General features: G+C 46.2%; 2 protein-coding genes across 2 annotated transcripts in view; both read left to right on the top strand.

The window, feature by feature from the left end:
* The first annotated feature begins 11,942 nt into the window (after positions 1 to 11,942).
* Positions 11,943 to 25,620, top strand: LOC149339899 (signal peptide peptidase-like 2B). The gene is made up of 9 exons (XM_089551017.1): positions 11,943 to 12,189; positions 13,754 to 13,850; positions 14,095 to 14,290; positions 17,377 to 17,451; positions 18,877 to 18,924; positions 20,205 to 20,358; positions 23,818 to 23,895; positions 24,750 to 24,904; positions 25,477 to 25,620. The coding sequence occupies exons 1-9, from the start codon at positions 11,943 to 11,945 to the stop codon at positions 25,618 to 25,620; spliced, it is 1,194 nt and encodes a 397-aa protein (XP_089407143.1).
* LOC149339898 (signal peptide peptidase-like 2B) overlaps positions 25,461 to 26,585 on the top strand; it is a 39,989-nt gene continuing 38,864 nt past the window's right edge. Inside the window, exon 1 of the mRNA XM_089548580.1 lies at positions 25,461 to 25,711. The gene's annotated coding sequence lies outside the window, so the exon portion shown is untranslated. The remainder of the gene's footprint in view (positions 25,712 to 26,585) is intronic.

Raw genomic sequence — 26,585 nt, 5'->3', positions numbered from 1 at the left:
CAGCAAGGCCTCGGAGGCTGCTGTACTTGCCGCTAGCGGTCTTCAGTATGATGATGGTATGATTTTAATTGGTTGTAATAAAGTTTGGTTATAAGAACTGAAGGTTCTGCAGAGCAGGCAGTTGCTGTTATGCCATTCACACCGTCTGCGGAAAGTACTTGAGTTCAGAAATGAAACTTTTGGAAGCGCGTGTTGTCCTGTCGTCACCTGAGGTGATTTCAACGCTTAGTGACCATTTCATCTTTTTTTTGTAATTTTTTTACCTCTCTAGACATTCTTGTAACGCTCCACTGGGAGGAATTTAGGGCTAGAGGAACCGTTCGCCAAAACGGGTTTAGGAAGTGTCCACTCGGGCCAAAGAAAGCGATGAAATAGAAGCAGCCATGAAACATCGATTCTTGCTTTAGTAATATAGGTTATAAGCTTTTATTGAAGTCTACGATCAACAGTATAGTAAATATGGCTTGCAACTATAACAGCAGTGAGCCTACGTGTTTTGTAGAGTGGTGGTTGCCTATAGCACAAGAAAAACAGATTTTTTTTAAAGCCAAAACTCCTTTCCTTTTACAACAGTGGTATGGCAGGTGTTGACCATTCGCATCAAGCCATCTACTGCCAGTATATCAGCATCAGGGACAAAACGTGATAGTGGTTGTTGACACCAAAGCTCAACTTTGCAATTGTGAAAGCCTGAACAATCTGCCAAATTGCTAGAGACGAGCCTGCTGCTGACTATTTTTGCTTTGGTAAGAACATTACTCATTATTATCTACACCTTGACATGCAGTAACCAGCGGTTCGAAGACACTCTGGCTCAAACGTATCTGATGCTTCTTTGAAAAGGAGAAACCTTTCCGTGCAAAGTAGGATAACTGCGGTGCCAGTATAGCCAGAAAATATTCATGAGGGCCTGCAAGAAGTGTTATAGCACTCTGCGTAAAAATCGCAGACATAATAACAACATTCACGCCACCAATAGGAATGCAGTGAAGTAGCCACATGTGCTATGGGGAAGGCCCAGTGTACTATAAAAAGTACACCTGTGTAACCTCTGGAAGGAATAAAGCAATCGTGACGAAATTTCAGCATTCTTTTTTTCTTTATATGAGAGTATTATGCGCTAAAAATGAAGAAAATCCCTCTGTTAGATTTTTCTTGGTCCCTAATGGGTTAATGCGAAGGGAAGGTGACCGACGGTTGCAGGGGGGTCGTAGTGTTTGCTGGGCGGATGAGGTAAGGAGGTTTCTCGGGAACAGCATGGCCGCAGCTATCCAGTGAGTGAGGCTTTTCTCCTGCAGTGGGCGTGCTTGATCTTGATTTGAGGCCTTCCCATTTGCACGAGGGATGTAGTTAGGCTGATGATGTCGACGACGATGATGATGCATGATTGTATGAGTAGAGAATGCTAAGCACAAACACAATTTGATTTTGATACCAGGAGTCAGCAAATTCAATAAAGTGTAATTAATAAAAAGGGTGCTGACAAAGCATTATTCTACAACAATGTTGTCCTCTTGGCGTGCACAACATGAATAGAATAGCAGTATGTGGATCTAGATGGTCTCTATTCTCGCCGCTAGAGTGCCAGGGACAGTTGCTGCGAAGCTAAGGTTTTTGTTCGCCGGCTGCCATTGCTATTTTTGGCGCATTCCTTTAGCCTCGTACCGAATACCTCCCGCGTCTGTCTTGAAGACGGCTACGGCTGTGTAAAGACGGCTGCCTCGGTGAACCCGAATTGAGCGACAACAGTTGATTCCTCGACAATCTGCGGGATCTCCTTGCGCAGGCCACGTTCATCGCTTACAACTGCTGAGCAGCAGCGGTTGACCTCGAGGGTTGTCCGTTGCATAGCATTCCTGCTGAACAATCGTCGTCAGCTTGTTGCAGCGACTGACCAGGACTTAGCTGCGTGGTCGATTCTAACGAAGAGGATGCCGTCCTCCCGATCTCGACCACATCAGGCCATCGCTGCCACTGGCTCCCGCTCAGCAATGGTGGTCCTGGTACTCCTCTCGCTGGTATCAGTGTCACAGGTAAGGGCAACATCTGCAAGAGAGCTTAGGAAGTCGGACAAGATGCAGTTCGTTTATTGGTGAAGCTTCAAGAAAAAAAGCGAGTCTTGTAGGAAGTTAAATATATACACTAAAGGATGCTTTTCAGTAAAGGGTCTGCTTAAAGCATGTGTGTCTCCAGGCTCCAGGTCCATGGGAGTGACGAGATTTAGCTTTTAACAGGTGTGGAATGTTTGACTAGTTGGGGATACATTAGGAAAATAGCACAGCGCTAACTCACAGGACATGGACTGAGAAACACACACCTCGAGCTCTATGGCGCTAAAGTTTAGCTTCGAATTGTCCAAACCTGATCTTCGGGACAAACTTTGTGCTCGCCTTAGCGTACTTGCAGCAAAATGGAGGTTCTTCACCCTGGAAAATACAAGTATTTGCTTTACTCATTTGGGCTTTTCGGAGGTTACCAAGCTCGGTAAAACCACGTGCACAAATCTTAAATAGTTAAGAAGTAAAAGTTTTCACGGAGAATAGAAGAGGGCGTGCTGTCAACCACTCTTCCCTTTAGAAACAAACTAACTAAAAGGCAGAAATGTTACTTGCATTGGGCTTCTGTTAAAAGGAGACTAATGCCGTATAAAGAGTCACCATTCGGAGATGATTCTGTTGTTTCAGTCGTGTTGTCCATCGCTTCACCTGAAGCAAACTGAAGAGCAGCAAAAAATTTTCAAGCACCCATTCGAAGTAGACTGAAACGATTGATTACGCTTTTCATTCCTGTACTTTGTGTATACTCTAATTGCCTTGTAGTGGAATTACTCTAATTTTGCGCTCTCGAACAGGAGGCCAGGTTTTACTTCGGGATGACCTTCTGTAATACTAATAACTGAAACATTAAATGCCCCGTTCATTGAATTTAAATATGAATTCAAATATGAATGAATTAATGAAAGGTGCACTTTTGAAGAGCACTTTTGGCGCTTGCACTGGATGGCTCTTGACTCTTATGCGTTCTGCTATCAGCTAGCCACGACTCTGGCTTTGTTTTAACCAGTGAATTTTCTCCATTTCGTTGTTATAAAGAGCAAGTCCCACAAATTCGGAGTCCTGAACCTGATGACGAACGAGAAGATTATTCCATTCTGCCTGAGCTACTACCCTACGTTCAAGACGCTGCCACTTGATAAGTCGAAGGCGGTAAGTACCTGCATGCTGCGTAAGGAATTTACTGTTGTTTATCTGCGCATTGCACATTCAAGAAAAAGAACTTGGCTCTCATATTCAAGCTTGCACAGTGCATGAGTTTCGTTTGCTATTGTTTTGCCATTTCGCATGTGGACTATAGATCTAAAAAAAAAGAACTCTCCAGAATTCTCGCCCTCTCTGGCAAGATGAAATGATGGTGTTTACTGTGCTGCGCACAAATTTGAGAAAGTAGGAGTGAGAAACGTGCCACAATCGATTATATAGGGCAGCGCAAATGGCGCCTAATACTGCGTCCGGCGATAATTCGCGTTTTATATACATTTGACGAAAGCAAGTGCCTGAAAACTTCGTGCGGCATTGCGTTTAAGGAGCAATGCCAATGCATGTATCTGTCTCTGTCCGCGCTTTATGGGGGGCTTCTATGCTCAGTTATTGCTTTATGTATGGACTACGCCGCCAATGCTCCGGAATTGAAACATACCGAACCACTCTTTGCGGAACATGGCGTCGCCTCCCCCGCCTCCACCGTCCCCCCCCCCCCCCCCCCCCCCCTCCTCGAATGTATGAAACTCTACTCTTAATATGTTGTAAATACAAGTTGGACTTTTCGGTTAAAATCGAAAAAAAAATGATAAAAACATGTACAATGCAATTTCTTAAATTTGGTTTTTGCCGAAGAAGGTCAGCATTCCTGACATGCACACCACAGCTAATTGGTTACTGAGTAGGAGTTCCACTCAAAGGAGAAAATAACCAAGAACGGAAGCCAGAGGTATGCTGAGGCGGTGGCACTGTTGAACCTCATTTGCCCCTGCAGACTGGGAAGCTCCATGTCTTCGCCGTCTGCAGGCTAAATGCTTTTTGTTCACTTCACTGTCACAGTAACTTACGGCACTTACTTGATTAAGTAGGTTTAAACTGCATGTAAGAACACCAATGCGAAACCACACTATTGTAGTATGTGCATTGGTTTGAATGAGTCAGCGAATAGGATTATGACACAATTGCTTTACTTCTATAGGTTTAACGTCCCAGAGCAACTCAGGCTAGGAGGGATGCCGTAGTGGAGGGCTCCAGATAATTTTGACCACCTGGGACTCTTTAACGGGTATACTGACATCGCACAGTGCACGTGCCTCTCGCATTTCGCCTCCATCAAAATGCCACCGCCGCGGGCTGAATAGAACCCGCGATTTTGGAGCGCTGTGCGATGTCAGTGCACGTTAAAGAACCACAGGTGGTCGAAATTATCCGGAGCCCTCCACTACGGTGTCTCTCCTAGCCTGAGTCATTTTGGGACGCTAGACCTATAAAACCAAACGAAATGTGCCATAATCCGATCAGCTGATAAATTCAAACCTATACACATTTTTCAATAGGGCATGGACATGCGCCACGAAAGTATCATGTTCTGGCTGCCACGACTGCTCAGCGGCAGTTGCACCGCTGCTGCCAATCCTATTTGCTGACCCATTCAATCATATTTGCATTTTTCAATAGGGGAGTCCGAATTTAGCTTTAGTTACTTTTTTAAATCGCGGTAGAACTTCCGTTTTCAGACGCAACTCAAGTATTACGACCATTTATGAGCTAATTAATGGAAAAGTGACCGCTCGCGCTGAATAAAGGCCAATATAAATTCTGAGTGACACTTGACAGCATAGGAAAGCGACGTTATATCACCGAAAAAATATATAATGCAGCCTCCACAGAAAATGATATTCGTCGGAAAATACCGTGAACTTCCTTCTGCAATATACACCGAAAGAAAAAGCACTAATCCACCCGCAGAAAATTATATTTGGCGGAAAAAAAACTGTAAAAACAAAAAAGCCCGCCAAAATCTTGAGAAATAAAAGCCTAAATCTCCAACCCTTAGGTATATTAGACAAAATAATTCAGTCCTTGAAATGTCAACAGTTTGTTTTTATTTTTTTTGTGCCTCGTTCTCATTTCCCTGTAGCACGCTGACTAATCCTCTTATCTGAGTTTTCCAGGTCCACCCAGCGTCTCCCCCCCGTCGCAGCCCCTTCAAAGCCTTTGTTCATTACACACCCCCCGGATATAAGTTTTTCCACTGTTGCAGCTTAACGAATCAAGATTCACCTCCCTCCCCTTCCTGACACGCATCCCCTCTCACACCACTTTCCTTCCCCACCCCCGGGGCCTTCCTCCTCGGAGCGAAGGCCCTATTTAATCCCTGCCAATGATGAACGCTTTGCCCAAACGAAGACAAGTCCCCTTGTCGAAACGTTGGCTCAAGCAACCTGAGGTTTTCCCCTCCCTTGTTCATTTTGTGATCGCCAAGGACCATATACCACACCCTCTCTCTACCACTGGTTTAATGGGGTTTACTTCAAAAACGCATACAAATTACGGTCGCAAAATGTGCTGATATACTTTCTAAATTATGTGTTCGAATTCAAGAATCGCTAGACACCGCTCATTTTGTTTTGTCACTGTGATTTGTGCTTGCTTTTTTTTCCCCTGTAAGTGCCCTCAGGCTGTTTTGTCGCCTTGTCCAGGCATGCGAATAAAACACGGTGCTACTTTCAAGATTCCGTAGGGCGCGTCTACCTCTGTCAACCCATTCAAGCTGGTTTTTTATCGGCCCACCCGATATCTTCATGGTTTTCAATAAAGTCGCAACGCTTGCGTGCTGGGCACCCAGGAAGGCGTGCGGGTGGCGACCATGGTGGCCCAGGACGGCTGCCGGCCACTGCGCGGAATAAACCTCACCGGCGCTGTGGCTCTCATCAATGACACCGGCCGCTGCCCCCTGGAGGTCGCTGCCCGCAACTTCCGCGACGTCAGCGCCTACGCGCTCGTCATCGGCCTCTCCGACGACAGGCTCGTGAGTGGACGCTCGGCGGGGAAACTCGCGCTGTGTGTGACACAAACCGTGCCAGCAATGCGCAATCTATATAGAACAAGGTGGAAGTGTGGGCTAGCCGAGATTTTGGAGCGGGGCTCAACGCGACCGAAACAAAAACATGAGAGGGACATAGGACGAGTGCTATAGCTGGTGGTACAGAGCTATAGAGCTGATGTAACGTCACAGGCCAAACTCATAACACTGCCCGCTCTTAACAACGGTGGCTAGGCTCGTTTTGTGAAGGTGCGTAGCAGAACTGCAGTTCCCGGCACAGCCTCTGAACTGACCTTCTCACCGAATTGAGGTATTACACACACTGAAGAATTGCTGGATGCTGCGCAGCTTCCGTTGTTGCTGCTAAGCAGAACCTGCGAAATAAAAAGAACAATGAAGCGAGTACAGCGGCTTGTGTCGCGAGCTGGAATTCGGTAATTCAGGAAGCTTCAGCGATCAGTTAGGGAGACCGACTCGGCGACTTTGCTGGGAATATGCTTTCTGCGATTTTCATTCATTTGTTCATTCATTCATTGAAATTTTTATTTGCTCTGCACAACATGACATACACATTGTGAAAGGGGCCAAGAAGAAAAGCCCTTTCATTACGGCTTGAAAGAAATCTTGGTCACTTTGGCATTGACAGCAACGAAGCAGCACAGAAAAAAAAACGTGGCACTTTTACATATTAAATCAACAGAAGGGTTCGCAGTACAATTCAACCACAGGTTCCCCACAAATACATTTCTAATAGAGCAGTGGCAGACTGTCCGGATAAATAGTTCTCTTCGTGAAGCGCGTGTTGTGTATTGGAAACATACGAGTTAATCAATAAAACAACGCTTTCAGGTCCTGGAAATTAAATTCTCAAACGTCTATTTCTGCCGGAGTTTATATTGATACACATTGGTTATAGGTTACAGAATATGGAGCCTTTTGAAGATTTCTGCACGGGAATGTAAAATGGGCACATCAGTAATGACACGTAAAATCTTCTACAATCTTAAGAGACTAGCAATTTTTTTTTCTGTCGTTGAGCCCTACACTAAGCGAGATTAACTTATATAGGATTGCAATAACCATTAGTAAACAGCTAGCTTTGCGGACGTTGGAAAGACGTGACGATTTCGTTTGAGTATACCAGTTATCTAATATGATTCCTGCATAATATTATTTACGTAGTCATCCCACTGCAACGTCTTAGAGAAATACACACCCAATACTTCGATGCTTTCAACTACCTCAATCTTTGTGGATTTGAATGCAGTGTCATGTCCGGTATAGTTAGTTGCTTACCCTTAGGGTGAAAAATAACCGCTTTCGTTTTTTTTTCATATTAATAGTAATATGATTACTGTCAGTCTAGGCTGTCAGTCTTTAAGGCTCTATTTGTTTTAATGAATGTTTCGGCACAGGAGGTCTGCCTATAAAATGAACTTTAGGTCGGCTGAGATAGAAACTATACCATTTATTTATAAAGAGTAAGGGACCAAGGATGCTCACTTAAGAGACGCTCAAGTCTATTGCTTTCTGATTAGGTACTAGATCATGTACTTGAACAAATTGCTTTCTGTGACAGAGGTAACTTATTAACATACTAAGGGTATGTCCCCGAATGCCCTAATGGTTTAATTTTTTAAAAATAATACAGTGATTAATGTTGTCGAAGGTTTGGGTAAAGTTAACAAAATGCCAAGAAATAAATTCTAATGCTCAAAATTTTGCAAATTATATTCTTTTCGGTCAAGATGTACCAGTTCTGTGGACCAATTCTTTGGAAGCCGTTGCGTCACGTCTGAGAACTAAAAATTGCTTGCGTCGCACACGACACCAGTCCGATCAAAGCAGAATGGAATATGAATTAATAAAACAATTAGTTCGAAGCACTGCTACTTCGGAACACTACTTTCGCATACGAACGTAGCCCCAATGCACGGCCGCGTGCACAGTCCATGTCCCTTCGTGACAAGGCTGCTTCTCAGAGCACTTTAATTTCGGAGCCCTGTTTTACTTACTCTGACGCCTTTTCCACGCATGCGAGGTGCACGTGCTATCGATGATGCGTACGAAAACTTACGTAACTTGTGCTGACACTGCTCACTTTTTCGCATTTTTCTACTTTTTATTGCAGGACGACGCCTTTTATGAAAGGAAGTCGTCAGAAGCACTTGATATAGTGGTCGGATTTCTGAGCAGAAGGAGCTTTGCTTTTCTTTTGGTATGTAGTAATCTTTTTGCATCTTAGAAGCGTTTGACCACGCGCGCTCATACTTATAGGCGGCGCGCCCGCATCGCAGCGAGAAAGACAGCGCGTTTTCTAGTACTTGGTCTGATAACTTTCCTATGTGGACGCTGTTGGTGGGAGAAGTGTCTTTTAATGACTTAAATGTACTTTAAAGTGGGTGCTACTCGCAACAATTCAAGTTCCTGAGTTGTTTAACATCTACAGCCATCGGATAAGACACACATAGCTCATATCCGCGTTCAGACCAAACTGAACGCTGCAGCATTGGCCTAACTGCTTTGCAGTAATTTATGGCGCAAGGCTATAGCGTGAGTGGAGGTTTCGCATTTTCAGATTTGCGTCCCTGGAATGCTCGCGTCTTTGCACTGCTGTTTCGCTAAATACTATGTTATAGTGACTATCTTTCCCTCCCACTCTACTGTCGTCTTCAGGAGCACCCTTCAGGGCTATCAGCATGCCTTCCGAACTGGTCGCAACGTTAAGACTAACCTTGCCAGTTTCTTGATCAGTGCTGCTGCTGCAGTATCGTGCCGAGAAACAGATTGACGGCGTTCATGTTGATTTCAGCAAGTCTTTTGACCTGATAGACCACTGTGTCCTTAGGAAAAGCTATCACCTACCTGGACGGACTCTACCAGAAACGCGTTTTTTCTATGCTTTTCCGTGCAACCTGAGCCCCATTGTGCGAATGATGAGTCTATACAGCTCTGTGTTGGCACACGGCCTTGATATATTTCATCGCGACGTCGCCGCTTTCAGCTGCGGCTTGCAGGACTCTTCGGCCTCAGAACTTGTTGTTGGTTTCTCAGTCATTTATTATTTACTTCTTGTTTTCTTGTATTCATTTGTATTTAAGTGTATTCATCACCGCGTACACCATTGCAGTGGGCCTTTGGCTGTTGGGGGCCGCCTCATTACAAATAAATAAATAGGCATAAACACTATTTTGGAGAGACGGAGAGGTGCTGAAGGGTCTGAACAGTTTAGTTTCGAAGACCGAGTGAAGCTTTACACAAGTAACACGTGTAACACGTGGAAATACTGAGTAGCCTGCGAGGGGGTGCATGTTGCTTCTGAGGCAGCGGTGGTTACTCGGCGGCGGTCTAATTCGAACGCATGCTCCACAAGAGGCGAATGCTCTATATCTGAGTGCGGAAATGCCCAGAGAGGATAGGAGGAGGACGTAGCACGACAATGGTGTCCGCCTTTCTGTAGTTTAAAACTGTGCTGCCAGACCGACCGAGCCGCCGCTACCCTGCACCACCGTAGAGACACCGCCGCGGAGGGCTCAGTGTTGTTAACCCGCCGGGCAGGTATCGACCTTGCTGTGGCTCTGCAATTCGATGGAGGTCAAACGAGAACGCGCCTGTGTTAGCCTGTGTACGGGTGCAGCCGTAGTGAAAAGGAGCGCGCTTCAGTATTCGAACTTCTCTCACGTGTTCCGTAGGAAACATAGGCTCATACGCGAGAGCAATAGCAGTATCTCTTGGCGTTTGTATAAAGTACCTCTTAATTCTCGCTCCGCAACGCATGACAGGAGTTCTGTCGCCGAAACTTGCGTCTTAGTAATATGGCCGCGACTGTAAATGTTCAGGGGTCAATGCTCGTAATCGAGTACCATGAGGCTGAAGCCAAAGACGAGTCTGTGAGCTTGCCTTGTGTGAACACAGCTTTGTATTATTAGTGCCTTTCCTGGTACTTAACGTCCGCTTCTCTCATCATTCCTGTTTTTCATCGCTGAGAGTCCATTCGTACCATGGCTGATCCGGCCAAAAAAAATATTACAACTATGACCTTTTACGCCAGCAAATAAAGGACGACCACGGCCGCAGCACGAGTGATAGTCGCAGCCGGCGATCGGCCGACCAAAAAGAATTCCGCGGCTCAGGACACGGCTTTGTTAATGGATGGCACGGAGCGTTCCTGATCATTGAGAAATGCGGCGCGATTTGACACAGGGACGAAGGAAGGCAGACGAGGACGACCAGTGCTCGTCCTCGCTTCTCTTCATTCGTCTCGGTTTCAAATCACGCTGTATTTCTCAATGGATTACGGACTCGCTCAAGCTTCAGTTCCTGATCACCCGCGTGAACCACAGCGAACATTGCCGAACACTTAACGCTTGTTTACCGCAATGCTTTGCAGCAAGCTCCCAACGCCGAGAGGACACACGTTGCATGCGAGATATTTTCTGTGTGAAACAGTAAATGATAATCGCTTGAGGTTGCTGCACTAATAAACAAGATTGGCGAGGCAGGATAGAAAAAAAAAGCTTTGTAGTGGCACAGTTTCTTCGATTCTATTCTTAGCACGTTTGTTTTCCAAACTGTTTATGAACAACGCTGATTCCCATCTTGTGTTTTTCTCTTATCAGAAACAGGTAGTGCCCAGGGATCCCATGACAAGCGTCCTCTTCACGAGGGAATATGAGATGGACCCAAGTCTATTAATCACTTGGCTCATCGCCACTTTCAGCGTAGCAGCCGGAGCCTTCTGGGCGGGATCCGTCAGTTACCAGCTGTAGGTATACACAGGCTTACCCCCAAACTGCACTTTCTCGCAAGCCAAGCTTGCATGCATTCAGTGTTATGTGCATGGCGACAGCTCGCCAACCAAAAATGGAGCATCTTGTGTGGCAAGCTTATTTTCCCTGCACTATCCATGGTCTCTATTCACTACTACACTGTTCTAGTCACACCTTTCCGCGCGCCATTTCGTTAAATTCTTAAGTGTAAAATTTCACCGCATGTAATCAGAATAGCTCCTCGCGTGTGAGAGTGTAAAGCGTAATTTTAGTGGGGTTTTTTTTCTATCATGAAGCTTTGTGCAGTCACATGTAAAAAAAATGCCGCCGCGGTGGCTTAGAGGTTATGGCACTCGGCTGCTGACCCGAAAGACACCGGTTCGATCCCTACTTTGGCGGTCGGATTTCGATGGAGGCTAAATTCTAGAAGCCCGTATACTGTGCGGTTTCAGTGCACGTTAAAGAACCCCAGGTGGTCGCAATCTCCGCAGCCCTCCACTACGGCGTCCCTCATAGCCTGAGTCGCTTTGGGACGTTAAACCCCCATCAACCATAAACATCTAAAGATACATTGTGAGGAGGAGTATGCACGCAGTTAAGGCCACACCAAGACGCACTCAAATCGGCGCACCTAATCTTATCGACCGTTCAGTTTTGTCCCCGAGGCCCCTCTTGTCATTTCGGCATTGATATTGCGATGAAAGTCACGCGAGCAAACCCGACACACACTCTGAGCAATTCAGGCTTTGAAATGCTTGTTTTTTCTTTCTCTGTCCGTGTTTTCTTCGCGCAGTTTAACCATGAACGAAAACCACCAACTAGCCCGCCAGAAGATTCTTTATGAAATGCTGCCGATCATGCAACCAAATACACGTCAGCGTTGTCCTCTTTCCTGAAGGCGCTCTGTTCAACGTGTTGCATGTTCACTTGTACAAGCAAACGGCCGCTTAGAGGGGACGGTTTATTTTAGCTGACCCAAAATTACTCGCACGACTAATCGCTAACCACCGAGGATGAAGGGCGGTTGAAGAGCGTCAGCGATCCCTGCTCCTTCCCAGGTATCGCTACAACGTAGTTCGAGCGAGAAAGATGGAGCCCCGCGCCCCCGCACCGACGCGGGAGGAGGCGCGGGGCCAGGCTGCTCCCGTCGCTCCCGCAGTCCCTGCTGCTCCCGCTGCTCCCGCTGGAAGGCGCGCAAGTGACGCTGACAAGCAGCACGGAGACACAAGCCTGGAAGAAGTGGTGGACATTGAGATCACACCGATGGCCATTCTCATCTTCGTTATTTTCATGTCTTCCTCGCTTGTCGTCATGTACCTGTTCATCCGGTACCTTGGTGAGCTGTTTTCTTTTTAGTTGTTTAACCCGCCCGCCAACAGGATGCAGCAGTGAGATTTCGGAAGTCCTGGGAGGGCGTAATTACTGACTTCATATGCTCTATTCACATCATGTAGCTGTCGAGTTCTTAGCATGGCGTAGTCTCCGTGGCGCTTTTTTCTATTAGTCATATATCAGAGCACGCCTTTGTATTCAGTGGTATATTGTGATCAGGGCTGAAACGATTAATGCCATCATTCCTAGACTTGGATAATATGACGGTTCCTTGCGATTTTATTCATCGCCCTTCATAACTGTCTTAGGCGCCGCTGCGCCCTCGTTATCACCGAGTGGTGGTGATGGTTAGTGGTGGTGGCGGCGGCGTGAATATACAGTCGGAATTAGCCTTACAGCGGCCTCTCGGCAACTGCTCCGCCTGAGTCACTGATTTAAGAAATGTCGTCCATACCACTGACTCACAAGAGTAGTTACCAGGATCAAGAAGTCGGCGCAGCGGATGATAAGAAAGGGAAACATTTGAATGAAACGAACTGTTATATTTTGCCGACCACCTTCTATCCTATTTTTATAGTTTCCGCCTCCGGCCTTTGACTGAAGCGAAGCAACACCCCGGAAATACCCGGTGCGTTGCAGTCGGCGTGGCGAACGGCGAGAACAGAGTAGAAATGAAGCAACAAAATCGTTATGACCCACTCACCATAAAGTGAAGTTCAGAAGCGGCACTGATTTTCTACGATGTTTCTCCTTGAACTAAAAGTAACGGTCGGCCAGCGCTGCTGCGCTGTCAAATTTCTTGACGCGTTTACGTAAATGCAGTTTTGCCAGTCTAGCTCTTGACTGGAAAAGCTTTCTGGCTAGGACTGACGGCTCGCGTTTGATTGACACGGTTTAGCCCAATTACTTTACGTCATGGAAACAATAGGGCTCAGAGTGCTAACTAATCGTAACGTTATTATATGAAACCGTACGTTCGTTGGTTTGGAAAAGTGCCTGTGGGTTGTAACGAGCCCCTTACTGATTTATTTCTTTTTTCTCTGAGCTATTGTTCACTATCGCCATCTATACCAGAGCCGACGAATAACTTTGATTGCTAGTCTTGAAACTTTTTATAGTTTTCGCCACAGTTCATTAGAGAGGAGAAATGGATCAGGGAAGGAATCTGCACAGTATACTGGAACGGAACAGCAATTGCGAATCCACATTAGTTGCTGGGAGGCTGGTGCTCTTGTAGCTTTTCTTGCGGATCCTCCTCGATCGCAATGAGCAGAAAGATGCTCACTTAGGCTATTCGTTACATTACAAAGACAAACAACGCACAGTAGGCGGGCTTTTGGTGCGTTCAATGTTGTTCTTTAACGGCTTAAACTGTTGCCACGTCAACATGCAGCCCAAATGCTGCGATGAAGAATCCACTGCTCCAGTGAAGAGGGACACCTTTAGCATGAAATCGTTTCAGCGGTCTCCACTCTTGTCCAAGCAATGCGCTGAGCTCGTGTGTTTGGCGCTGTCATGAAACTTGATGTCTGCACATTATCGCAATTCCCTATTTGCTTCCCTTACAGTATATGTCATTATTGGGATGTTTGTGCTCGCATCGTCCGTCGCTCTCATCGGCGTGCTGGAGCCCCTGGTGCACAAGCTACCTGTCGGCTCTGCAAAGTACGTACATAATTCGTTTTACCGCAGTGCCACATGCCGAACAAATATAAATTGGACATTCTGAGAAGACAACAATGGCTATAAGCTTGTTGCTTGCGCTGCGACTACTTTGATTTGTGCTTCCTACTCGTTAACGACTTAACTGCCCTCCAGTGTTGGTAAAAAAAGATCTTGTCGTTTATCGAAAAGTTCTGAACATTCAGGTTGTGTCTAACTGTCCTGCATTTCCTGGTCCTCCTCAAAGGGTGCCCAGATTCGTTCTGCCCTGCTTCAACGTTGCGCTCGAGGTGCGCCAGGTGTGCCTGATCGTGCTGTCCGTCGGCGTGGCCTTCTCGTTCGTTGTAATCAGGCACCACCCCAAATCCTGGCTGCTACAGGACTCCCTGGGAATCATATTCTGCGTCTACATGATCAAGACACTGCGAATGCCGAACCTTATGGTGATGCAACCACCTCGTCTCAGAGGCGCAGTTTTACCCTGATATCTGTATAGATTAGAATTGTGTGAGTGAACGCTGTGCACGTTCAATGGCACACGTTGAACAGTTGTTTTAGCAGCAACAGCTCTTTACCGCCCGTTCCTGTACTTTGCGTCGATGTAAGATTGGTTTATTGGGGTTTAACGTCCCAAAGCGACTCAGGCTATGATGGACGCCGTAGTGAAGAGCTCCGTAAATTTCGACCACCTGGGGTTCTTTAACGTGCACGGACATCGCACAGTACACGGGCCTCTAGAATTTCGCCTCCATCGAAATTCTACCGCCGCGGCTGGGATCGAACTCGTTTCTTTTGGGCCAGCAGCCGAGCGCCGTAACCACTGAGCCACCGCGGCGGGGCGTCGATGTAAGAGTAGTTGTAGTGGTAGTACTCGGCATAACCGTTGGGCGCGTTGCCATGAGAACCACTGGGGGATTTTCTACCATGGAAGGACACCTGTATTGCCACAGCGGCGGAATCCCCAACCGGAAGTTAGTAACCGTGAAAGAAGGACGGTATGGCGAGAGCATAAGAAGGCGCAAACAGACGGTGATTTCCACGGGAACCACTCCGACGCTAGTTACCGTGGAGCAAGGAGGAAAGAAAAGAGTTAACGTTGAAGGAGGAAGCTATGACAAGTGCGAGGAATGAGCAACCGTAGGGTGGCTGCCACGGTAACCACCCGAAGAGTGGTTAGCGTGGAAGGATGGCGAGTATGGCGAGAGCGAAGGGACGTAGGACGGTCCGTCTGCGGCGCCGCACGAGGAGAGACGCGCCTGGAACGGCGAACTGGAATTCAACACTAATCAAAGAATGGGTATGTTGGGAAACTAAAAGAGCGCTCAATAACTATACATATATGCATGCCGCTTTCAAATTCTTTAACTCACTATATCTTCCCGTGGCAGCCACCTTCTATATGTTCATTCTTCTGCTGTCACCGTGGCAAGTGGCGTTTCGCTCTGCTGCTACCTGCCAACACGCCACCTGTCACACGCCTACAAACGCCACCTGTGTAGCACGTTACGCCTACTACCCCGAAGCCGACGACCACGACGCGGAACGCAGGAACAGGCGCCTAAGAGCTGCGCTATAAAACACCTCAACAGCTGTCGGCCGTTCACTGAATCTAGCCTTACGCGGTGGTAACCGTCCTATCAGTTTTTTAGTGCGAAAGCACTACTTACAAGTAAAGCTGAAAAACCCGAGGTATGTGTGAAGCCTCGCCCTTTCACCTTTGACGGAGTGCCAGCGGCGGAGGCATTGAGCAGCTGCTCCGTCAGCGCGCCGAACCAGCACCCCCTCCCCGTGTGCGGCTGCCGATAGCGGCTGACGATAAGATCCTGCATGCGGTTGTCTTTGAAGCGGTGTTGCCTCAAGTGCTTTCACACGTCCTACGCGGTTTAACTACGTTAAAGCCTTGCCATTTTTTTAGCCTACAACCTTAATACACTACAGACATCAGCCACAAAAGATTAACAAAATAGAGTTCAACGAAAAGCTACACTTACGCGTTATTGCAGGTAGAAAAGGAAAGCTTGTCAAGTTTGGTTCGCCTGAGTTTTTCTGAGGTTTCATATGAAACCGGCAAGTTTAGCTTGAAGCTGTACGATATTCGTAAATTTTAAATAATACACGAAGACAGTTCAGCGCTCTCAAAAGCGAAAGCTTTGCTGTACCTTTCAGTCTCTTTCTATTTCTTCTTTATTACCACTTTTAATGAGAGTACGTGCTTTGGCTTAACGGGGGCTGTGTGATATAAGATTCCATTTCATTTTGCGTAGGTCAGGGGGATGACGTCACGCTGGTCATAACAGAGGGAAAAAACGCGTTCATGATGCCACTCGCATAAACGAGTTCCAAGTACATGCAGCACTGGCGGACCGGGGCCTCACGCCGACGAATGACGGAGCATTTGAAATTCAAAATCGACTACTTGCAGTGATGAATCTTTAGCTCTTTAGGACTTTGCCCTAGCGGTGCCCGTAGAATACATGAGATAGGCACGCGCTCTCTTCTAGGGCTGGCAAAAAAAAAAAAAGAAAAACTACGTAAACGTAATACTTCAGCCGGCTGTCATCCAAGGTGACCCACAATTCAAGATTTTTCCCAAAGCTAATATATAAAAGCTAGCTACTCAATCTTACCCAATTATATTCGCGGACCGAAAAAAATGTCGCTGATTAAGCCGCTAAGTTGGCTTCACTGCCTAGAGCATTACTTGCTTTTTTGAAACTTGGTCACAGCTGCCGTGGTGGCTCAGTGGTTACGACGCTCGGCTGCTGAAGCGAAAGAGGCGGGCTCGATCTCAGCCATGGCGGTCGCATTTCGATGGAAGCGAAATTTTAGAGACCCGCGTACTGTGCGATGTCGATGCACGTTAAGAACCCCAGGAGGACAAAATTATCGGAAGCCCTCCCCTACGGCGTCCCTCACATCCTGGACCGCTTTGGGACGTTAAAGTCCAAAACATTAAAAAAACATAACAGTGAAAAAAAAATTGGTTGCATTTAGCTGGGACACTTATAACAAATGCACGGCCAAGGTGTAGGTTCTGGCAGTCTTAGATCGTTGACAAGTTTATCACTTCAGATATAGACGGGCATACCTGCGCAGAAATGTATATTGTGTAATATGACAACAAGCTTTGTAACTGGTTGGTTGGTTTATGGGGTTTAACGTCCCAAAGCGGCTGAGGCTATGAGGGACGCCGTAGTGGAGGGCTCCGGAAATTTCGACCACCTGGGGTTCTTTAACGTGCACTGACATCGCACAGTACACGGGCCTCTCGAATTTCTCCTCCAGTAACTCTGCGACACTTAAGCACGCCGAAGTCATAAACGACATTCTAGCAATAATTACACAGGGTAATTTTTTGGTACTGATGGACTTTTAGTTGTACAGAAAAGTCGAATTTCAGGTGCAATAGTCACATGGGATTTTTTTTCACACTCCCGCCTGTTAAATATGCTCATGTTGTGAAGCCGCGCGGGCGATGGTCGCTCCTCGTTCTGATGCGATGAATCGTGCGGTGATATCTACCTTGCAGGTCATCGCCACTCTGCTGGTCTTGCTCTTTTTTTACGACATCTTCTTCGTCTTCGTCACACCACTGATCATCCCCGTAAGTGCGCCTAACTTAGACCTTTGTACTACGTCAGGTGCAGCATCGCACTCATATCTCGCACCGTACCTCGGCTTTGCTGCTTCCCGCTTTGTTGTTGCAGATAATTCCGCACTCGAGTTGCTTTCAGTCATCTTTGAGCCAAAGGACATTTTTCCTGCGCATACTTAAACACTATAAACCTTGCCAGGGTAGAAAGAGCAGCGAAACGTATGACTTCGCTTACGGGCACCCCATACGCAAAGAAGCACTTAAGCCATGTTTATTCATACGACTAAAGTTGTGCCTTCTCTTTGCATTTAGAATCATCAAGCCTACCTTAATATGCAAACTTTTAAAAATATAGGCGGTCTATAAGTTTTAGCAGTTTATAATTACTGCGTCTTCTTGCTGCAGCTTTTTTTTTTCGCATTAGCTACGCTTTGTAATTTCACACGTCAGAAAGCTAATCAGAATACGTGAACCAGAGAGTGCTGGGTAACAGAGACTATTGTATTGCGAATGATGTGCACAATTGTGGATGAACGTCTTGGGGACTGACGTGTCCACGACGCCTCAGCGGCAAGTGAAGGCGACTGCTCTGTTATCCCCGGCACCTCGGGACGACATTGGAGAAGGTAAACGCCGGACACACATGCTGTGTTGTGTGGTAGTGAAATAGCGTCATCGTTGGAAATTGTGGCAACTGATGAAAGGCCATGATAGCCTGTCAAGCGTCCTGGACACTTTTGTTCCCAATAGTACAGTGCGTGCAAGCGTGAAAACGATACAAAAAATCTCGCTGCTCTAGCTTTTTTAAAACCTAGAGCTTTTTTAAATGCTCTAGTTTAAAAGGTATCAATGATTGTATTATTTCAAACATGGTGCCGCTTCAGCAGGCCTAAACAAAAATAAAAATAAAAAATCCGAAGCTTTATTCCATTAGAGGTTTCGAAAGCAATCTGTTATTTAGTTGTATTATGCGCCGTCAAGCTGCCTTGTAGGCTAAAACTAGAACTTATATAGTGGTCAAGCAATTTTTCTAATAGGTTGGTTTGGTTCTTTTGACATATGCGAGATGCGCAATCATCGGAGTTGAGCGTGCTTCCTTACGTCGTCGTCTTTTTCAGTGTAGAGTGAATTTATTTGGTTGGCGCTCAAAATATCCTTAAAGGTCCTCGCAGTTGAGGACCTTTAAGGGTATTTTACCCCTATTACAAAATATGGAGGGGGGAATACAGCCGAATAAAATGCGGTGTAAATTATAAAAACACGCAAGTTTGTTTTACTGCAAAATGGAAAACAATGCTTAAAGAGCGATTTTCCCTCTTGTGTTATCAAATAATAAAAATTTCGTGTTCTTCCAATCAATTCTTGGTAATAGGTGTGCTGTAAACATGATTCACTGATATTCATGTTTTCGGTCTTATTTGTGCGTTCCTGCAGGCATCGAATCCTCACAACGAGACTAACAGTTTCGCCAAGTCTTCAGGGGTGAGCTACACCGCAGCGTTTGATAAGCCCTGCTCTCTGCAAAAGCGTGTTATTTTGGCTCGCCGTCGCCGCATACAGTGGAAATTTCAAATTAATATTGATAGAATCATGCAAGTACGTCGCCCAAACCTACTATAAAAAAATCTGACCGCCAAATTCCACCTCTGCGCTCAGTTTGAGCCCGAAGAAGCGGGTGGTTAGGCAGAGATAATTTTTTTTCCGATTTTCTCTGAGCGACGTAACGGCAGGTAGAATAACTACGCGTTAAGAGCCCCATGCCTCAGCCGACTCTCCCCTTATGTTTCTTGAGCACTGTCTTGTGCACATGAACCGTCCAGCCCGTCGACCAGTCCTCATTATCGAAGGTCAAGGAGAAATTTAAGAAGGCGAGGCTTGTGAGAAATTTTTCAGGTCGCAAAATAAACACCTGTTGCTTTCCTTTAACCATTGTCTATGTAGTGCAATCTACCGGCGTGCCGCCCACTTTTGTTAGTGCTATAACAGGTGTATCGTGGCTACTTTACTGCTCACGGTTGTCAGAGTATACTCGACACAGTCATGTTCTAGAACTTTCCATCGCATGTGCGCATGCACGCACACATAAAATAGCACCGAAGACTGGCATAATATATGAGGATTTTGCACCTCATAGAGGTTTCCGTTAATATAAATGACGAATACAAATATCTCATAGTCTTTACTTTAGGAAAGAGCCCATTAAGTGTCCCATGTCCAACAATTCCGGACAAAAATTTCGAAAATTGAATACTTGTAAGGTACTGCTATAGAAATATTCTTCCGATATGTGGCAAAATATTTCTTTTATAGTATTTCCATCGATCGCATCGAGCAGTTAAGGTTGCCATATAAAACCAATGAGGAACGGTTTCGACGATAGCAAAAACGTTAATAGAAAAAAAAATTCAAGGCTGCCGCTGGGTGATCTGCGGATAGATTGATTATTATAGTGAAATCTTACATTATATTAAAAAAAATTGCGTTCATAAAAGGTTTCCCGCTCAAAAACGCTTTTGTCCAGAATTTCTGGGTAAAAGCGCTTCCAGGATCGGTAAAGGGATACGTTATGCCTCGGGCATTTCTTTTTTTGTTGTTGTTATGGTTAAAATTAAGGAAGTGGTCGTATATTTCAGTTTAAGTAGATGCTCTTGCTCAACTGTGGCGATTCATTTATAGGGTCTTTATTCTGGAATAAAAAATGCAAGGGATGAATGTAAGTTCTGCCTCCGGCTAAACGGCTGAAACATGCGGCCACGCTGCAGAGAGGAGACAGCATCATGGTGCAAGTGGCCAGAGGCGGCGGCACCGAAGAGCAGATCCCGATGGTGATGCGAGTGCCCAGGATGGGCAACAAGGACCTCGCGGTTTGCTTCGGAGAGTACTCTATCCTCGGGCTGGGAGACATCCTCATTCCCGGTGCGCGAGAAGTGTCTCTCGTTGCCTTCCCTTTTTAAGGCGAGAGCCTTTTGTCGTCCATCTGTTAAAAAAGCGTGTCACACGCGTTCAACTCGGGGACTAAAAAAGATAGAAGAAAACCAGTGGTTGCTTTAGATAGAAGAGGAGAAAATGAGCCTAGAAGCCAAGTTTGATGACTGTATATATATAGGTTAATTAATTATAGGCAATAATGTCGACATTGCGTCGAAATAGTGCGGACGTCGATGTAGCCATGAGAACGGTGTGACGTCACATTCACCGGAAGTCGTCACGGCGCAGGAAAAATTCTCACAAAATGGTCGGAAAAACTTTGTATTTGTGTCAAATTAGATGAAAAAGTGTGTAATTAAGCGGAATTAACACTTAAGATCCCGGAAAGATGTATAATTTGGGTATCGATGTAGCCACGGGAACGGTGTGATGTCACATCCACCGGAAGTCGTGACGGCATAGTGTCCTCGGCTTTCGCCTCTCAACACTTTAGTTGCCAAAATGTCCTCGCAAAAATTCAGGGGGCACTTTGACTGTCTAAAGTGGGTAGAGGCGGAAGCGTTTTCCGCACCACCTTCGCTGTTTCTGTGGCACCGGTGGCGTCACATATAATTGAGTACTAATTACTATGTGATGACAGATCACTAATTAATGGTTAATTACTGATTAATGCCTGAATACTAATTAACTGCTAATTAGTTAGGCTTAAGCTTCGCCTTTAGGAGTGGAACGCGACAGCGCGTTGTAGCGCTGCCAGGGAGTCCACGGAACACCACCCGTTCAGCGCGATGCCTTGCCCTTTGAACGCAACGCTTTTTGAGGAAAGGAAATGGCGCAGTAATTCTCTGTCATCTCGGTGGACACCTGAACCGCACCGTAGAGGAAGGGAGGAAGTGGGAGTGAAAGAAGAAAGAGAAAGAGGGGCCGTAATGAAGAAAATGAAAATTGTATTTGAGGAAAGGAAATTACGCAGTAACTGTCTCACAAAATTCAGGGGGGCGCTTTTTTGACCTAAAATGTGGTCACTGATGCCCCTAAGAGTGGAACGCGACGGCGTCTTGCAACGCTGCCAAGGAGTCCATAGAACGCCATCGCCCATTCGGTTCTACGCCTCGCTCGCCAGTAAATTGGTTTTTGAGGAAAGGAAATGTATCTGTCTCTCATTTGTCGGTGGACACCTAAACCTCGCCGGAAGGGAATGGAGGAGGATGAGAGTGAGTGAAGACACCGTATTCACTAGACGCGCCTTTGTTCATTCCAAACCATCGAGCAGGCATGGCGGAGTGGGTAGCATGCTCGTCTCTCACGCCGAAGACCGGGGTTCGATTCCTGAGCTCGACCAATTTCTTAATCGGTTTTATTTATTTATATGGCCTGACTAGTAAAGGTAATTAGGCTAATTGGGTAATTAAGCAATTAACTAAGCTCAGTCCCACTTACTTGGAGCATCACTATACGATCCCTTCAATTGGGTGCATGGTTACTAGCCAAAGTACAATTGGCCCGGTTTGAAATTCGCGCACTGTGACGTCACGACCGTTTCCACCAATTGAAAAGCGTGACATTTTCTGTCGACAACTGCTGCTTACAACGATGAGACATTAAAGGCTTCCGCCTTAAAATTTTGATGTAGCTATCGCTTTGCTGCAACGACGGAAAAGTTTCCTACGCGTTGTAAAAGTGCTGCGTACGTCGAGTTGGGTTAGAAGAGCGCTTTTTCGGCACTGCATTGTCAGCGGCGTTGTCCATCAGAAAACAGCTAAGACGTGCTAACTAACAGGCTGCTTAACTAATATTGAATAGTCAACTTTTTTTAAGTATTACTTTACGTTCTTTAAATATTGAGAAACGTGTAGCCCAACTTAAGCATTATCGATATCAGGTTTTTAGAATTTCGAAAACGCAGTTACCCTCCGCGCTGTGGCCCAAATTATTTTGGCTAGCTCGACAAGTTACGTGCATTGGAGAGGTTGCTTTATCTGCAAGCTTCTAAAAAGCGCATGTATTGTGACGAGCTGTAGCCAATATTTAATGGGCCGCACCACCGAGGGTAACCACGCTTTCTAAATTCTAAACACTGATATCGATATTACTTATCGTGGGCTACACGCCTCTCAATTTAAGGAGCGTAACAGTAGTTAAAAAAGTTAACTAGTCAGTATTAGTTAACCAGCCTGCTAGTTAGCACGTCTTGGCTGTATTCTGATGTACTACACCGCTATCTATGAATGTCATGCCATGCAGACAGGAAAATCACCATTTGCTACTTTTGACGACAGCGAACAAACTCTTCCCAAATCTCTGTTGATGAGAGGGACAAGTGTTTGAGCCATGAACTTCGATATCGGGCATAAACACTATCTGCTTGAAGCTTGCTGAACCCTATCGGGTCGCCCAATCTTGAAGGCCACATGTGTGAGCATTTTAATGCCGCGGCAGGAATTTACCGCGTCACGGCGCTGAACCCTCCTGCGCTAAAACCGACGTCGCAACAATTTACGATGTGCCTTATTAGGATCGAATAAAATGATATTTGATGCGCTATTAGAAAATTTCGACTATTCGCGCAACCTCACTTTTCACCATGGAAATAAAAGGCAGTAGGTGTCATATAATTTGTCGTCGAACACTCGTTCTAAATTTCGTTCAATTTCAATGTGGGAGACAAGGCTAAGAGGACAGAGCCATGAAATAAATGTTGCCAGGATGACTCAAAGATGTTGTCACTAAAATCCCGAAACATTAGACAGTGCCGACTGTCGTTGTTGCTAAAAAAAGTATATCGTCCTTTGTGCATATGACTCAAATCTCGAAAGCAACAGTGCCGATGTGTGGACTTTGTGCTCCAATGAAGGAGAAAAGATCACCTCTTTACGGCAGACGCTAACAAAGGGCCGATTATGAGGTGCATTTGGTTAAATGCAATAGCAACTAAGGATATTGTTGAACACAAATTCACTTGATACCAAGATTATTGGCGCATTTTCTTCAGCGTATACGTGAGAAAAGCTTGGAAGCTCCTGTTGCAACTTCGCCACGCTCAGGAACTGCAGTCAGAGCTAGAAGTGCTGAGCTGTTTAATCTTAACCACCGTATCCATAGTCGCCTCAGGCGCGCTCTTCATTTAAACGCTCCTGTCAATAAATCTGGCGCGCTCTCAACATCGCCGGCTGCTCTACACTTAACGAAGAGATACAGCGAAGGGGGAGAGACAGGACACAGTGAGAAACTCGCTGTATCTCTTCTCTGTTTAACACCAAATATCCCAAAGTGCCACCAGTTGTCTGCACGACCGTGCCTTAGTGGTTGCCCGTGGCGGCTGATATTCTTTGGTCTTACGCTCGACAAGCATGGTCTCGATTACTGTACTTTATCGCGGTTCCTTCTAGGCCCTGTATTGTTTATGACGTTCGTTATTTTTTTTTTATCTCGAATCGGCGCCCACAGGGTTCCTCGTGGCCTACGTACACAGCTTCGACATGATCGCAACTCAACGCCGGTTGTACTACACGGTGACAGTGATCGGTAGGTGTGCTTGCTGGACGCACGTTATCACTGAATAGATTAGTTTGAAAAAGAACGTCTTCGAAACACTGGTTAGCCTAGAGGCAACAAAAAACTAGATCAACTGTAAGCACCCTACGTGAGCTATAAAGCTTCTTCTGTAATATTTCTGAACGCAACCACATTAATTCAAACTTATTCTCAACCTCTTCATAGCATAAAAATCATCTTAAACTGCTCTCTGGGCTGAACCAAAGGACCGTCACCTGCCACAACAAATTGAAAGGAGTCCGTCTGCGCACTTTGAAAACTTTTTCTTTTTTTTCGCATATTATATATTTTTTAGTTTGTCAGTAACCTTTCCCATGCTAAGTATTTCGCATCTCAGTAGACTTTAGGGGGAGAATAGCGAGAGCTAGATAAAAGAGGATTCCTTGGGAAGGTAGTGTTAGTAGTGGTTGATTAAAAGATGGTGCAGGTCACGTCAATTACTATCCACTTACTTGCGCACCAGAGTTGCGGCCGACACAAATGAAAGGGACGAATAATTGATAGGCAGGGGAAGTACCGATATGAGCGATAGCGAGAAAGGACAGATCGGCTGGGAGCCTCATAGCTTTGATTAGGGTTCCAAATTGCAAACCTATTAAAATGCTCCTGACTAGGAAGGTACCTTTACTACTGCAAATTGCAGCAGTGGCCTAATGAGAATCTTTATTCAGAGTGTAAGGGCGGTAAACAGACGTAGTGGGCTCGGCTGGGAGATATACGGCTCTCGGCGGGGAGTCACCTGCTTATATGACGTGGGGCATCCTCCTTCGGAATGCGCCCTTGTTCTGCAGCTCTTTTAATGTTTCCATGTCTGGCCTCGGCAGGCTATGGCGCCGGCCTGGTGTTCACTTTCTTCGCCCTATACCTGATGAACACCGCCCAACCTGCCCTACTCTACCTGGTTCCCGCAACGCTAATGCCCACGCTGCTTCTTGCCCGCCATCGCGGCGAGTTGCACGACATCTGGTACGGTTTGAAGGCAAGTTTCACTCGCTCTCCTTCAAGGCTGATTTAAGCAGGCGCTGAGTAAGGCGAATTTGGAACAATGACCGCACACAGCCAGGTGGGATACCCTGGAGGAAGGGCACGAAATACGCATTACTAGCAGGAGAGGAGGGCAGTCAAGCCAGCGCCCTCGTTTCTGTATAACGCGCAAAAGTCTTGCCACGTGTACCTTCGTCACGGCGTTCGTCTTATCTCAAGGGTCAAAGCGTGTAACAGCACTAATTCGATGACAGTCGTCATACATGACATTGTACGAGCTCAATCTCTGGTCCGTAGTAAATGCAGGCTGTCCTACTTCAGTTGCTGGAGAGAACCGACGCATTTCACAAATACCTGAATCAGCGGGTTACAGCTTTCTCCTGACTGAATTGCGCGTGTTGAAATGAACCCTAAGGGCCAAGGGCATACCTTTGTTCACGTCGGCGCACCGGCGCAACTCTGCTGCCACAGCCGTGGCTTGGAAGCACAAAATCTCACGAATTTTGCACGTGGCATGGCATCTGTGCTCACACTGTCATTGTGAACTTCACGCCCCTTGTTCCGCAGCCTGAAACTCCCCATCCGTCAGAGGAGGAACCGGAGCCCCCGGCTGGTGCTGCCAAAAGGAAAGGCTCCGAGCCGGCCAAGGCAGCCGGCTCCACCGCCGAGCAGCCTGCAGGTTCAGCGGCCCCGCCGCCAGCCGGTTCCTAGCGAACCCTTCATCACCGGGTGCCCTCTGTGTTTACCATCTTGTCACCGAATGGACGGGGTGGCGAAGACAGTGGGGAGGGAGGATGGGCAGGTATATTTTATGCGCTATGTGCAACAAAATTTTGATCCTGTTTTTCCTTCGTTTTCGCTTCCAGCTTGCCTCATTTATACTTACAATGGCAGTAAGTGTTTTGTTTACTCAGCTGCCAGTGGAAAGGAGAAAGACATTACCATTGGTAAAAATGCCCTTTAGGCCATGCAATAAAATTTGGAGACCGAAGCAACTTAACCTTGTTCTTTACGCCGAGACCGCAATGAAGGAGACAAATACCACGCAGATAAGTCGTGCATGATGAAGCCTTTTATTCCTCAGCTTAAGAATCCAAGCGTACTGTGGTACGAGGCAGAGCAGAACGGTGGGGCTAAAAATTAACATGCAGAAAACCAAAGTAATATTCAACAGTCTAGCAAGAAAACAGGAGTTCGCAATTGATGGCGCGATGCTGGAGGTAGTAAGAGAATGTCTGTTTAGGGCAGGTAGTGACAGCTGATCCGGATCATGAGAGGGAAATAACTAGAAGAATAAGAATGGGGTGGAGCGCATATGGCGGGTTCTCTCAGATCATGAATGGCAGTTTACCAATATCCCTCAAGAGAAAAGTATACAACAGCTGTATCTTACTGGTACTCACCTATGGGGCAAAAACGTGGAGGCTAACAAAGAGGGTTCAGTTTAAGTTAAGGACAACGCAGCGAGCTATGGAAAGAAAAATGTTAGGTGTAACATTAAGAGATCGGAAGCGGGCGGAGTGGGTGAGAGAACAAACGCGGGTCAATGACATCCTAGTTTAAATCAAGAGGAAGAAATGGGCTTGTGCATGGCATGTAATGCGAAGACAAGATAACCACTGGTCCTTAAGGGTAACGGAGTGGATTCCAAGAGAAGGCAAGCGTAGCAGGGGGTG

This window comes from Amblyomma mixtum, chromosome 6, assembly GCF_055824585.1.
Source record: "Amblyomma mixtum isolate Tamu chromosome 6, ASM5582458v1, whole genome shotgun sequence".
Taxonomy (NCBI): Eukaryota; Metazoa; Arthropoda; class Arachnida; order Ixodida; family Ixodidae; genus Amblyomma; species Amblyomma mixtum.
Note: the sequence above shows the minus strand (reverse complement) of the source record. Positions and strands in the feature narration are given on the sequence as shown.

Coding starts and splice junctions, on each gene's coding strand:
- LOC149339899 (XM_089551017.1), top strand. CDS start 11,943: ATGGAGCCCCGCGCCCCCGCACCGACGCGGGAGGAGGCGCGGGGCCAG. Junction 14,291..17,376: donor TGCGAATGCCGAACCTTATG/GTGATGCAACCA, acceptor TCTACCTTGCAG/GTCATCGCCACTCTGCTGGT. Junction 17,452..18,876: donor TCACACCACTGATCATCCCC/GTAAGTGCGCCT, acceptor GCGTTCCTGCAG/GCATCGAATCCTCACAACGA.